The sequence below is a fragment of the Lottia gigantea genome (assembly GCF_000327385.1).
Source record: "Lottia gigantea unplaced genomic scaffold LOTGIsca_57, whole genome shotgun sequence".
Taxonomy (NCBI): domain Eukaryota; kingdom Metazoa; phylum Mollusca; class Gastropoda; family Lottiidae; genus Lottia; species Lottia gigantea.
Window position 1 is genome coordinate 929,262 of NW_008709945.1, and position 14,589 is coordinate 943,850.

A 14,589-nucleotide genomic window follows, 5' to 3' on the forward strand; every position below is an offset into this window, starting at 1 on the left:
CCTTTTAAAGCATCAGATAAGATGAGGTCAAATCAACTTTATTCAATGACATAATTTTGACGTTTTTGGACTATTTTAAAGTTTCAAATTTTTGAAAGTTCTACAGCTTTTAGTTTTTGAATTTGAAAAGTTCTAAAATTTCAAGCTATTGGACAATTCTACAATTTCAATACTTACTCTTCAGTTTAACAAATTCTTGTAAGCGTTTCAATTCCTCAGAATGTTCGTTAGGATCTTGTAATATTTCTATAATCTTACGACTGATTGTTTCTGGATCACTGTAATCAGTTGAACCTGGACTAGTTGATTGAGTGTTGGCTATAAACAGAATTCAGAAATTGATGAATTTATGGAAAGTTGACAGGGGAAACAACTGTCAATCTTTCAAATAGATGCCAGAAGTGTACTTATGCTATATTCTTGTGAAGTAGGAAGCGTCACAGTAGGGAATAGCATGAGAAATGAAGTTGAAGTTGTATTTTTCCCACTAGGAAACTTAAGCAGTGAGAAGCTGTACCACCCAAGTTTAGTTTTATCAACAGATTGCTTTCGTCCATTCTGAGCTTCTGTTACCTGTGGGAAACTTTCCACCAGAGGAAACAAATACAGTATTACAGTTTCAATGGATAATCATATACACAATATGTTTTAAGATATAATTCCTATAGTCTTTCTACACACAATATTTTGTACAAAATGGCATGTCAAACCATCCATTGACATCCAAAATTCAAGGCTGATAAATTTCTTAAAAATTCACCTGAAACTTTTGGAAAAGGTTGTGGCAATGGTTGAATAGTTGGTTTTTTACTGTAGGTTTTCGGAATGGCACCCTGATTACGTAATGTTTGGAGATCTTCAGTACTGGGACTACTAGGAGTAGTGGTTGTATAATCTGAAATGATATGATGACTTTATATAAGTTAATGTGAGCATAGTTGAAAGGGTTGAAAGCTTGCTCTCAGAAGCAATGGCCGTGGCATCAGTTTTTTTTTTATTACAGGTACCTTGAGAAGAACTAAAGCCCACACCATCTTACTGCAGATGACAATTCAATTTATCATTGCCTGAGAAATTAAATTACCACAAAAACAGGGTGTAAGGAGGAGAGCATTAAAATAAAATTTATCAATTGCTTGTTATGATGAGACAATGATAAATAAACTAGAATATCATTTGCAAAAAAAACATATATCTTGCCCGAAAGAAAAGTTAAATATAGCTTGCCAGGCATGGTAACATAATAATATGCCCACTGGCAGAAATGATAAAACAGCCTTTAGTGAATAAAGTATGAATTTTCTCATATTAAAGAAATTTTAATAGTTTGAATTCAATGATATATATATTTACTGACAGTTATTTATGCTGAAAAATTCCACCAAATTTTTAAAAATCAATATCAATAACCCAAACGTATCAAATTATCGCTTCAATATGCATGATCAAAAACAAATTTTGATGCATTTTTCCTAAGTCAAGGGCAATAAATCAAAATCCGTTCATCAAAAGATCGTCAAATTTGAACTTGACCAAGATCCCATCAATATAAATGATCACCCCAAATTAAAATCAGTTGAAAACTGTAGTCTCTATTGTGTGCACAAGAAATGTTCCATGTGGGCGTATAAAAATCAAACAATATTGCTGAATGATGGTCATACCTGTAGTAGAGATACCAGTTGATTCACTCTCAGATGGAGTGTCTGCTGTAGATAATCTCTTTCTTTCCAATTCAGCCTCTAATAAATATCTTGATACTTTAAAATACCCCATGGAATCTTTATTTCGCTGTCTGTTGGCTGCTACCATACTTTCTGTCAGTGTTTGACCAGAGCTGGTAGTGCCGCCACTGCCAGGACGCGAACGTGGTTTCTGACTACGGAACACAGCCTCACCAGTACTATATTCGGAACTATCACTAATACTGGAATGTGAAGAATGGTGGATGAATTTATTTCCGTCTGTAGTGAGAATCAACGACCCAGGACGCGACACTCCAGGACTGTTACTAGCAGACGTCGTCCGCGAGCTGTCTGTCCATTCCTGTTTTAATTTTCCAGGTCGCAATTTTATTGCATCCACTGACTTTGAACTTGATGCTCGACTTCTTAACTTTGACTCTTGATCCAGTTTATTTTTATCTTTTTTAGAGTTGGGAGATTGTGATGGTTGAGTAATTATCGGACTTGCGTGAATTGTAGATCCTGATACACGACTAAGGGGAGGTAAGGACATACGTAAAATTGTTTTATTGTCTATTTGTTGTATTTGAGCCACTGTACATGGTTCTAGAGCACTTTTTGATCGTCTGACAGCTCTCCTTTCTCGACGCAGTCGTAATTTGGGAACATAATCCGGAGATAAATCTGAGTCACTTTCTTCTCGAAGTCGTTTTGTGTCAGTTTCTGATGAATCTTTCGGTATCTGTGGATTTATTTCAACCTCAACTTGAGTTGTTATTGGATGTGGAATATCATTTCTTTGACTTGATGTGGAATCCAGTGTATTTTCTGGAAAGATAAAACGATTCATCATATCAACATAAAATGCTGTTTCTTTTGTTAGTAACCAAGTTGCAGGAGTGACTAATATATAGTCAAAATCATTTTTAGATAACACAAGACAGTATCATTTTTTACATGAATAACAACTAAGGCTCATAAGGATCCTTCAGCTAGTCCTTTGTCAATGGCATTGATCATTCATGAATCTGTTTCCAGTTACAGCTGGATGGATCTACACGAATTATGGAGGAAGAAGACTTTTTCAAGGTCACACAAAGACCAAGATTAGAAGTAGAGATAGAGATTAAATAAATCAACCTAGATCACTAGTCTACAGAAGCTTATTTCTTACTGTACTAATATTCTAATAACTCAAAAATGTAAATCTTTAAACTCTTACCATCAACACTGCTAGCTGTGCTGGAATTTTTCCCTACTTGACCAGAATTTTCTGGGTTTAAATCATCATCTATGACAGCTAGTGGTGCTATGCCTGTTTCCCATTGATTACCTTCAAAAATAATATCGAAAAAATCATTCTGAGCAGGTATTTGATTCAATATCTAATTCTGATAACCATTCATAAAGGCCAATTACTCCTGCTAAATCGATTGAAAAAAGATCCAACAGCTATATTGAGGGATATAGACAAGAATATGTCACTGCATCTTCTTTTCTTCAACTCCTTTGAAACTGTTGCCCTTTAGCATGTGAACCTTGTATTAGGGACTGGGGGAATAACAACGATAACAAAGCCATTTATAGGTGTTGTTTTGTAAATAATACTAATAAAATAAGAGTGTGGGCCGCTCTTGTTGTAAGATAAGGGCATGGATAAAACGACAATGACGTCATTGGTAACATTCTTTAAAATTGTTATCTATACCTTTCACAAGTTTAGCATCAGATGAACCATGAATATCAGTCTCAGAAATTATTTCTAATTTATTTGAGGCTGTAGTATCCACAGGAGTAATGTCCCTTGATCTACCCATATTAACCATTTCAATATTTTCAGGTACCTCATTCTCATTGCTGTAAAAAAAGGAAAAAATGTCAGAACCTACATGACTATTTTTTCTCTATGTCTCTGAGCTTTACACATCTTAAATCATACTTGTATAAAATCTTCAGTTTGTCATTAGGATTAAACAATTTTGGGGAATTCTTATAACTGATAGATAAATTGTATTTAAACATGATATTTCAAAACAAAGTTTAATCAGAGTTGATGAATGTGTGAGCTAAGACAGCAAAACTTGTTTGATTTTCAACTGTCTCAAAATCTTAAACAAATGCAGCTTGCAGTTCTAACACAAGTCCTCACTTTGTCATCCTACAAAAATGACAAGAACCCATTTTCTTTTTGACTTAAAACACAGACAGAAAGAAGCAAAGTTCTAAATTTGTAAATTAGTGTTAGGTGTATTGAGACAAGTCTCAATGAAAGCACTGGCCTAGGTCACAGAGCAGTAGATAAGCTTATAAATTACGTCAAAATAAGTTGAAAAGACACACACACCCTGACATATAATATACTGTATATAGCACTGGTTCCCAACCTATTTCAGCCTTCACACCCCTGTAGAAATTATTTAGATTTTTCACACCTTTTCATGATGTAAGGTGCTCTCTCAATTCACACCAGGGGGTGAAAACACCACAGGTTGGGAACCGGGTTTATAGCAATATTAGAATAAGTCCTTTGTAGAAATATATTCAGTCAACAAACTTCATTCAAATATTCATAAATATATGAAGAGATAAATGCAATTTACCATATTTCAATGTTTTTATTTGCCGCCTCTGTGGAACCTGCTTTACTAGCTGATATATTCTCAAGTTTAGCATCATCCTGTATCAACTCCCCAGTATCATACATACGATGAAGATGATAATTTACAAATTTTAAAACAGAGAACAACACAGCTACAACACCACAATAAATAGCCCATATTCCTATTGATGATTCTAATGTCTGAAAAAAAAAGAACAATTCCATTAAAAATGAGAGTGACATCTATATTAGCCTACTTTAATCAATTGGCTTACCAGTACAGCTTTCAAGCCCACCAAAAGTTATTTTTAATATCTGCATTGTAACACAGTTAGTTATACAAGTAATATCAGATCATACAAAGGTTACAATTAACAATTTATTGATGCTTGATAATTAATAACTGAAAATAGCATAGACATCATGTAGTGGTTTCCCCCCTTTACAAGATCCACCCTAGTGGTTTCCATCTCTTTTTACTCCTAGTGGTTTCAATCTTATATAGACTACAAGTGATTAAGTATAAGAGGGTGAAAGCTAACACTGGTAGTGGGGAAACTCTCCCAGGCGCGATTACGGAGAGCATAATATCATCCACACTCTGTGCATCAGTAAAGACCGAATGTATATTTTGTTTTATACAGTAAAATGTGAAAGAATGAGCATCAAGGAGAGTAAAGACACAACATAACCAAGTAACATTAGTCATTATAGTCTGTAGCATTTATACATGCTTGCGACCATTAACCTCTTTTTACTTCACTGTAATCATTTGGGATATATGACAATATTTACTAAATAACACATAGAATAAATAACTTCATAATCAATTCATATATATATTGGACAAATCAACTTACTAAATGTATAATCAATGGAAAGGCCAGAAGAAACATCCATAAATAGAAATGAAATGTGTTGCAAAATATTCCAAGATTTGGATCAAAAAACCATCCCCCAGTCAGAGAGGCCCATATTCCCTGCAGGAGAATGTCTATGATATGGGACCCCATCTAAGGAGTGATAATTCTCAACCCCTAACGTTTCATTTTCCACTAAATTCAGAATAATTTTCACTTTTCATGTCACAACTTCCATCCATTTCCTCCATTCAATTGTAACATTATTTACAAACGTCAAATAACGTCGATATTAATGAATATCTAGTATATCGTACAGATTTAATACTGAAGACCCAAATACTAAAACAAACGCAAAGTAAAAATATTTAATTTTTTCGACATTGGATTACATCATCCGAAAATGGAAATAGATTTATCATTTGTAGATTGCATTTGAATACAAAAAAAAGTCTGACATCAAAAATTCCTTTAAAAATAAGTGGAAGGTGCTGTTTTTAAAATGTACGGAGTCGAGCCAAAATAAAACCTGACGCTGTTTAAATGACTATGTAAATTAGATGAAAGACATCTCCTCCCGTCTTTTCTCGTTTGACTGACTGGGATATTGCGAGATTTCTCAGGATTTTATTCCTTCACTTTATTCTGGTTTTATTCAGTTTTTAAGTTTATTTTTTACGAGAAATATTTTACAAAAGTTTGTAGATTTTTTCTAGAAGTGTTGAAATAGATTTCTCTAGTGTAGTAGCAAGGAAAAAAGTTGTTTAAAGCAGGAATCAAGGTCAAATTTATTTCCATCTCTGCAAAGTAATAACAAAGATGGCGTCCATTAATTTTGTCTGCTGTACAGACCTTTAATCATGGCTTTAAACTATATTACTGTATCAACTAATTAGACATAAAGCCCTTTAATGCCAACTTTGATTATAAGACTTTAATTATGCCGGATTGACTTATAGGAAGTTGAAATTTAGAGAGAAATAATATATTCCTAAGTTAAACCACATTCAATGGATAAATGGGCCAAGTTTTCTTTGACAAGTGTGACAGTAGACCTGAATGTGTTGAAAGGCGAGAAAATTATCGCCATCAACTTATGTTTAAATCTGGCTGTAGCCAATAAATTATTGTGGATCGATGGATCCATATAGGTTGGATAACTGGAAGCGTAACAGCGAGCCTGATAGGTTACCATCTGCTATATGGACCGCAGTATTCGATTATGCAGCAACCAAAGAAGATGAGTTGACACTAAAGAGAGGGGAACAGGTTCAAATTCTCTCCACTGATTCCTCGATTTCTGGAGATGATGGTTGGTGGACAGGAAGTGTTAGAAATACTGTTGGGATTTTCCCCAGCAACTTTGTTACTAAAGAAGACAAACTTCAAAATGTGCAAGAGTACCTTCCGTCCAGTCGTGATTCGAAGAGACCGTTTGAAATTGATTATAAAGAGTTAAAGCTATCAGAAGTGATAGGTGTGGGAGGGTTTGGTAAAGTGTATCGAGGAACATGGAAAAATGAAACGGTAGCTATCAAAACGGCGCGACATGATGATCCTGATGAACCCCACAGTGCCATAGAAAATATTGTTCAAGAGGCCAAATTATTTTGGTTACTAGATCATGTGAATATATCTAATTTAGTTGGTGTGTGTTTGAAAGAGCCAAATCTATGCTTAGTTATGGAATATGCTGCTGGTGGTTCTTTAAACCGTGTGTTGAGTGGTGGTCGAAGAATTCCTCCAGATATATTAGTGGGTTGGGCTGTCCAGATAGCTCGAGGAATGTATTATTTACACGAAGAAGCTCCACTACCTTTAATTCATCGTGATTTAAAATCTAGCAACAGTAAGTATATATTGTTATTACATAGACCATTATGGGCATTTATCCTGAAATGCACAGCTTATTACTGGTTAAGTTCTAAAAGTAATAAGTATTGGGTGTCATAGAAGATATTCTCTTATTGAAGCACTGGCTAAGGTCATTTAGTGTGATTTGAAGTGAGGCTGGGCCCTGTCAAGACTACTGTTACATGAACTGCCAGACTAATAAGTCCTGTTTATATTTAAAAAAAACCTGAGTAAGCTTATGTGTATTAAATTTTTAACTCTCTATTTCAGTTTTATTGAAAGAAGCAATTGAAGATAATAATTTGGATTATAAAACCATCAAGATTACAGATTTTGGACTAGCTAGAGAAGTTCATAAAACAACGAGAATGAGTCAAGCTGGAACTTATGCATGGATGGCACCTGAAGTTATTAAATGTTCACGTTTCTCTAAAAGTAGCGATGTGTGGAGGTAAGTTCTAGTGCATTTCTGAGTTGACGTCATGGGTTATGAGCTCTAGACTGGACTATTTAAACTCAGAATTTATATCTTTATTACAGTATTTGTAAAGTATTTATGATAATGTCTTGTGTTTTTTGACAAACACCTATAGATCAGTTCATGAAAGCTGGGAAAAAAAAGTTCTGATTTTGAAATGGAACCAAATTTATTGGAAAAAACATTCTGAGATATTTTAAATACAAGATAAAACCAACATGGCAAGAACATAGATTAATTTGGTGCTTTCTCCGGTAATTGAAGAGTTTCTGTTTGGTAACTAATGGAAACCTGTAAACAATGGAAGGTGGGAAATGGATACCATATAATAGGTGTTTTGAGTCTTCATATTTCTCTTAAATAGTTATTAAATTTCAATTGATATGTGATATTATTATGTTATTTATAGTGAATTTGTCACGTTTTGTTTTGTTGATTCAATGAGAAATATGAATTATACAAGGTAGAAAGGTTTAAATCACAAGTATTTAAAGGCAGATCTATTTTGCTAAAATTCTAGAAATATAAACTATTTCTAGATTTGATTTTAGAAATGAGTTTTAATAATGTTATAGCCTACATAGTAGAGATTAGGGTAATTGAAAGTAAATAGTTACTATTCAATAAAAGACACTGGTACAGAGTTAAAGTTTTGTTTACAACTATTGTGGTGTTAATATTTAGTAAAGTAACAGAAAATAATTTTGAAAGATAAACCTAAAAAAATAAAAATGAATGATTTCAGTGTATATTCTTATCTATCCAAACAATTAGAAAAGATTATATATGAGTAGGTATCACAGATAAAGAACTGATTATGCATGTATATCTGTACTAGGAATTTGTGTGCATGTAATGAATGTTAACTATGTTGATATCTAAAAGTATTAAAAAGTAAATTTTGAATCACAGTTTAAGAATGTTTGATAAATAATTTCTATGTCAATGTTAGATAAGATAAGAATAACTACTAGGTTTATATTTAACTGTATTACACTACATACTGTTGATATAAACAATTTATACTAGAGTTTTCTCAGGAAGAAGATAAATTGTGGGTTTTTTAAAAAAAAAATTTTGTCAAAATTGAAAGTAGCCCTCAAGCATTACATATGGCATGAATGAGCAATTTATTTAAGTTTATTTGAAACACTTCTAGAAAATTGAAAACTTGGTGAAATTTTTTATTATCAGCCAATGATAAATTCCATTGAAATCAATGTTTATTTATTAAAAATAGTATTTTCTCTTGTTCTAAATGAAACTTAAAATTCTAAGTGAATTTGTCATAATAAAACAAGAAGAGGAACCTTGTAAAAAAAATGTAAAAAAAAGCCATATAATATCTATTGACACTAATGTCTTTCATTTTTGAAATGCAAAGTTATTCATTATCAATAGGTAAGAGCCCTATTGAAAATCAATAAAGGTCTTGAATAAATGTATGATTATAAGTTGAATATTTCATAATGGTGATGGTTACCATTCCACCAAATGTTTTTATTTGAAAACAAAGCTGCCAGTGGGTATTTATTTCCTACCCTGGCAATCTTGAACAATTTTTAAACTACATGTATATAAATCTGTAGTGGAACTTTTACCATAATTTATGAATATATTGCCTATGTTTATTTTGTAGTTATGGTATTGTATTATGGGAGTTATTGACTGGTGAAACACCATATAAGGGAATTGATACTTTAGGCGTAGCATACGGTGTTGCTGTGAACAAACTCAAATTACCCATACCAGCAACATGCCCTGAACCCTTTTCAAGATTGATGTCCGGTATGTACATTCTCTTTCATAACATCAACATATTGGGACACTAAGTTTTTATAATTACTGCTTCTAGTCCAATTTGAAGAGTAGTGTTTTGTTCATTTGTTTTATAATAAGAACACAAGATATTACTACTTCTGAATTAATTACATAATACATTTTAAAACATATACAGGTAAAATCATCATGTAAAGATTTTCTTTATGTGTTTTAAAATGTATTATGTAATAAATTCAGAAGTATTATATCCATATATCTTGAGTTCTTTTGTCATATAATATATAATGTTGCTTATGCAGTAGGATTTTCAGCAATATGGTGGTCTTAATATTTTTATTAACAAGCTGATGGAGCTCAATCCAGCTTGCAATATTGTATCACTGAAGTATTGAAGTCAAATGTCCAGTGCCTTTACAATTCATGAAAAAATGTTAATCTGTTAGCTTATAAGAAATTATTTGATTCATAGATTGTTGGGATCAAGAGCCACATGAACGACCAACGTTTGGTGAAATACTCGACAGACTGGATGACATTTCTACCTCACCTTTTGTCAGTTATCCACAAGAATCATTTCATACCTTACAAGAAGACTGGAAGTTAGAGATTGAAGCTATGTTTGAAGAGCTACGCAGCTGTGAGAAGGTTGGTATTGTTCTCTGAAATATTAGTTATTCTGGCTAAGTGATGTTTGGTTGGTAAAAATTGGACCCTGATGATATAGTTTAACTACATCAACTATAATAACCATGATACCATAATTCCTAGTGGTCCAGTCTGGCAGCATGCAAGTTGCCAACCAGTTAATCAGATGTTTGCATTTCTAACAGAAATCAAAAATGATATATCACATCCTTCTATCACATCTGAGGAACAGAGTAGGACCAGATTGTCAGGCTGAGTTTTCATGTGATACTCAGGAATCTTATATATTGTTGATTTACATTTACAGGATTTAAGATGTAGAGAAGAGGAAATAACAAAAGCAGAACTACAACAAAAACATCACGAAGAATCTTTGAAGAAACGTGAACAAGAATTAGCTGAAAGGGAGATTGAATTATTGGAACGAGAATTAAATGTTTTGATTCTACAGCAAGTTATTCAAAAGCCAACTCCAAATAAACGTAAAAGGAAAAGTAAATTAAAAAATCTTCGAATTCATGGTGGAAAATACATCAGTGAACCTTCAGGTTTGGGCTCTTTTGTTATTTATCTTTAGTTAAATGCTGAATAATATGTTCAGCTCTTAAAAAAACATTACCCAAATATGAAACAGAAATTTTAATTCTGATTGTAATTCAGATGAAGGAAAATTTGAAAGGAGGCAGGGCTAATGGTTATGAAATTATACATTGCGATTCCAGTTTCCCTGATATAGTATCCTGATCCATCTATTCCTCATCTCTGAGCTATAGCATGGTGAGATGATATGGGCTTTACCGTAATTTTGTAGTAATTTTTTTTCAATGTAAATGATAAAGTATTGCCCGATGTTTTTCAGGATTTCGTCATAATATCACAGTTCAGAAAGACATGGAACAACCTATGGCTTCCAGTCCTGAGAGCCCGCCTGTCTCTCCTGCTCAATCAGGCCAATCTATTCCACGTCTCCGAGCAATAGCATGTAAGTAGGCCAATCTATTCCACGTCTCAGAGCAATAGCATGTAAGTAGGTCAATCTATACCACGTCTCAGAGCAATAGCATGTAAGTAGGTCAATCTATTCCACGTCTCAGAGCAATAGCATGTAAGTAGGTCATTCTATTCCATTTCTCAGGAATGGCATATATTGAGGTGCAGAATGTGTGTAGATATCATTAAGGGATTGTTTTGTTATTTTCAGATCCAGCTGTTCATCGTAAAGGTAAAACATGGGGTCCAAGTTCGGTTCAAAAAGATCGCCATCAACGTTCGTCAATAATTTTCGCGGATGGTCGCTGGTCTAAGAGTGCTCCAAATCTTGAGAAATCATTAAAGAATCTTGGAGCTGGACATTCCAATACTATTTGTGAGTCATTTCCCCTTATTTAGATCAGTTAGTTGATTTCTCAAAATAAAGCATCACTAACATACTCCTGATTACCAGTTGTCTTTTGTACTCTGAGCCTGAAAATTGTTTTTCAGGTTTGTAGATATAGCTACTTTGTAATATTTAGTTAGTTTAGCAGTTAGACAATTATGATACTGATGTGTATATTTATATAGTGCCCATCTTTGAAAGAGATATAAAGAAAATGGTTTTGGTGTTTCATTTCAGATAAGGAGGAAACAGATTGGCCAATATTTAATGGAGACCAACAACGTAACATTCCAACAACCACCACTAATTCTTTAGATAGCTCAATCAAACAACGTTCAAATGTTAAGAAAAAATATCTCAATGCTTGGTGTGGAATAGGAATGATGCTAGCCTCAGTGGGAAGTGGTTTTGATATCCGTGTTTCAAACTCTGTAGCCATCCATCCTCAGCTACATGAAACTGGTGACGATGGCAGGAAAAATCGTGATGCGTATATAGGAAACAGACGTGATGCCTATCTGGCAGCTGTGAGAGATAATTTGATTGAAGGTGAAGGTGACTATCGAAATAGCCAATATGCCAATCCCTCCGCTTTTCGTCATACATATCATGGAGTGACCCCGCGTCAAAGACCTTCTATTCAAATGGAAGATTCACCTCCGGAGGGGGAAGAAAATGGCACTTTGGATCTTACACCTTTTATGTTGCAAAAATTTCAGTTTAACAAAGATACATTCGTGATCTCACCAACTCCATCCAATGATCGCCCTGGTGGTGGAAATCAGCCCTTCAGACGTCAATATTCAAAAGACAGCAATGAAGACCATTCACGTGACTCCATAAGATCAAATAAACAAAGACACTCAGTGACTTTTGAAGACAATTTTGTAGTTGATGTGAATGATTTACCGGCAGCAACCTCTACGCCTACTTACTCTCACAAAAAATCCCCATCTGACTCTTCTTCTCCTTCCCCTCAACCTTACTCTCGACCTTTCGCTACTGAACGCACAGACAATATAGCAGGTCCAATACCACCACGCCGAAAGCCACAAGGCACAAATGGAACCAAACGCCCAACAACTTTGGCTTTAAATTCAAACTCTGCCACCCCAACATCTCGTTCGCGAGTAACTTTCGAATCAACACCTCCACAACAAGTTACATCCAGTGGTCAGGAAACGCCAATATGGCACACACCGACTGAATATTTTCATTCAACTCGATCACGATTAAGTCCAGGGAACACACCACCTCACATATCTCATCAAAAAACGTTGTTGGATATCGACGTGGAAGGACAGAGTCGGGACAGCACACGTCCATTAGTTTCCCATAATCCTTTACAAACCCTTCAACCACAAGAATTAGACCGAGAATTTATGTTCTGATGTTTATTTTATTTTTAGGTTATTATTATTATAATTATTAAAGAATATTTTAAATATGTACAATTTAATGTCATATTTTTTAATGTTACTTTAATGCAAATCTTCATGAATGTAAAAAACAAAATTTGATAAAATTTTTTTGGTTTGCCTTAAAGTGATTGAGAAAATATTGAATTTATCCAAGTTCTTCCAAAAAAACAAAAATAAAATCTTATTATGTATATTAGGTTTAAGAAATTTAGGCTTAGTTAAGCAATTCTTATTTTGATGAAATATGAGACATCATTATGATTTGACCAAGAAAAATGTTTGTTGAATTTGTGGATCTATGGGCTACGTAAAGTTTATGTCGTAAACGTTGGTTTGAGAAAATGTTGAGATTTCATTCACTCTAAGTTAACATTGTATTTGGTGCATTTATTTATTTTTTCCTTTCATAAACTCAAATTACCTGGTTGAGTTTGAAATAAAGGATTTTGGACCAATAGGATTGTAGTATTTAGTTATGTAATGTGACCAGTAAACTTTTTTGTTATTAGATTTTTTTTCAATCCAAATTTTAAGCCAAAAATGATTTATAAATTGTAGATTTTGAAAATATGTTATACAATTATTAATAAGGTTATTATTTAACAATATGCAACAACATCAGTCTTATTTCTGCGATAATCTCAAATTTATTTTGTTGTGAAATTTCTTATTTTTAGCTGAAAATACTATGGCATCTATTTGACACCCCTCAAAGCTTGATTGAACTTTTCTCTCTGCCCATACATTAGATCAATATGATACTGTTTTATGAATGATAAGAAGAGTTCATGTGTGAAATAAGGGGTACTTTTAATTGCTTGTCAATTTTTTTCAGTGTTTCGAAAGTTTCTAGAAGTGGCCTAGATTATTTATATAAGAAATTTCCATCTATTTGAGATCTTTCACAGGGTAAAAGTAAATAATAAGAAAAATATTTAGTATTGAAAGAACACAGAATATTTTGAATGCAAATTTTGATTTTTCTTCATATTTTTTTCGACCAGGACTCCACTTGCTTACCAAGTGTAGAAACCTGCAGAAAAACCATGATATGAAAAATCCAGAACTGCTTTATAATCAGATGGTTTAAAAGATCGTTACTCTAATATCGTTAATTGATTATTAATTTATATCTTCTGAACTTGATCTTCATAGTGAATTCATATCATTTCACTGATCTTAACCTTGGTCCATATCATCAATAAATCTTAATCTTGCATAATAAATTCAAATGATGCACAAAGTTTTAAATTTGTAAAGAGGTCCTCACGCATTAGCGATCACCAGTTGTGTTTGGTTGCAAATTAAAGAATAGCAGTCATAAGTTTCGACCACATCTCTCATGTGAATGAGTTGTGAATTGGAACTCATGATCACTTTCATTATTCACAAGCATTCTGACTAGTAATAGCTATGGTGTGAGGGGCCACTTTACTGAGAAAAGAAAAGTTAAGATTTTACCTCTCATCACTTTCTTAGAGAAATTTTTGAATTGTATCGAATTTCAAAGAATGAGGAGAAATTTCAGCAATAATCTTGCAATAACTTATTGATGATCATTTGAAGATAATTTCAGTCTTGAATTCATCTCTTACAATTATGAATGATTGAGTTGTGATCTTCTACAGGAGCCTGTTTCACAAAACCTCAACTTAAGATGATTTGAATGTTGCAGCTATCTGATTGGTCAATTAAAAATCTGAAAAAAAAAAGTCTAACTTTATTAACCAATCAGATTACTGTTTTGGCCTCTGTTTCACTAAACATAAGTACTGCATAATTTGCCTAATTCCTTTAATTCCTTTTCAACTGTCAATCGTAAGTGAAGACATTGTAAATGTCATGTTGAGGTCATTTCACATTTTGAGCAAAAATTCGCCAATCGTA

General features: G+C 33.3%; 3 protein-coding genes across 3 annotated transcripts; 2 read left to right on the forward strand and 1 right to left on the reverse strand.

Annotated features, from left to right (window-relative positions):
* Window positions 1-4,362: 4,362 nt before the first annotated feature.
* LOTGIDRAFT_79200 (hypothetical protein) lies at window positions 4,363-5,297 on the reverse strand (the record flags this gene model as incomplete). The annotated part of the gene is made up of 2 exons (XM_009063294.1): window positions 4,363-4,485; window positions 5,145-5,297. Coding segments are annotated over 2 exons (276 nt in total), but the record flags the coding sequence as incomplete, so codon positions are not given.
* Window positions 5,298-6,281: 984 nt separating this feature from the next.
* LOTGIDRAFT_166312 (hypothetical protein) lies at window positions 6,282-10,893 on the forward strand (the record flags this gene model as incomplete). Its single annotated transcript, XM_009063371.1, has 6 exons — window positions 6,282-6,993; window positions 7,269-7,449; window positions 9,116-9,264; window positions 9,728-9,903; window positions 10,211-10,451; window positions 10,763-10,893. The coding sequence occupies 6 exons, from the start codon at window positions 6,282-6,284 to the stop codon at window positions 10,891-10,893; spliced, it is 1,590 nt and encodes a 529-aa protein (XP_009061619.1).
* Window positions 10,894-11,104: 211 nt separating this feature from the next.
* LOTGIDRAFT_166313 (hypothetical protein) lies at window positions 11,105-12,672 on the forward strand (the record flags this gene model as incomplete). Its single annotated transcript, XM_009063372.1, has 2 exons — window positions 11,105-11,269; window positions 11,519-12,672. Coding segments are annotated over 2 exons (1,319 nt in total), but the record flags the coding sequence as incomplete, so codon positions are not given.
* Window positions 12,673-14,589: the final 1,917 nt, after the last annotated feature.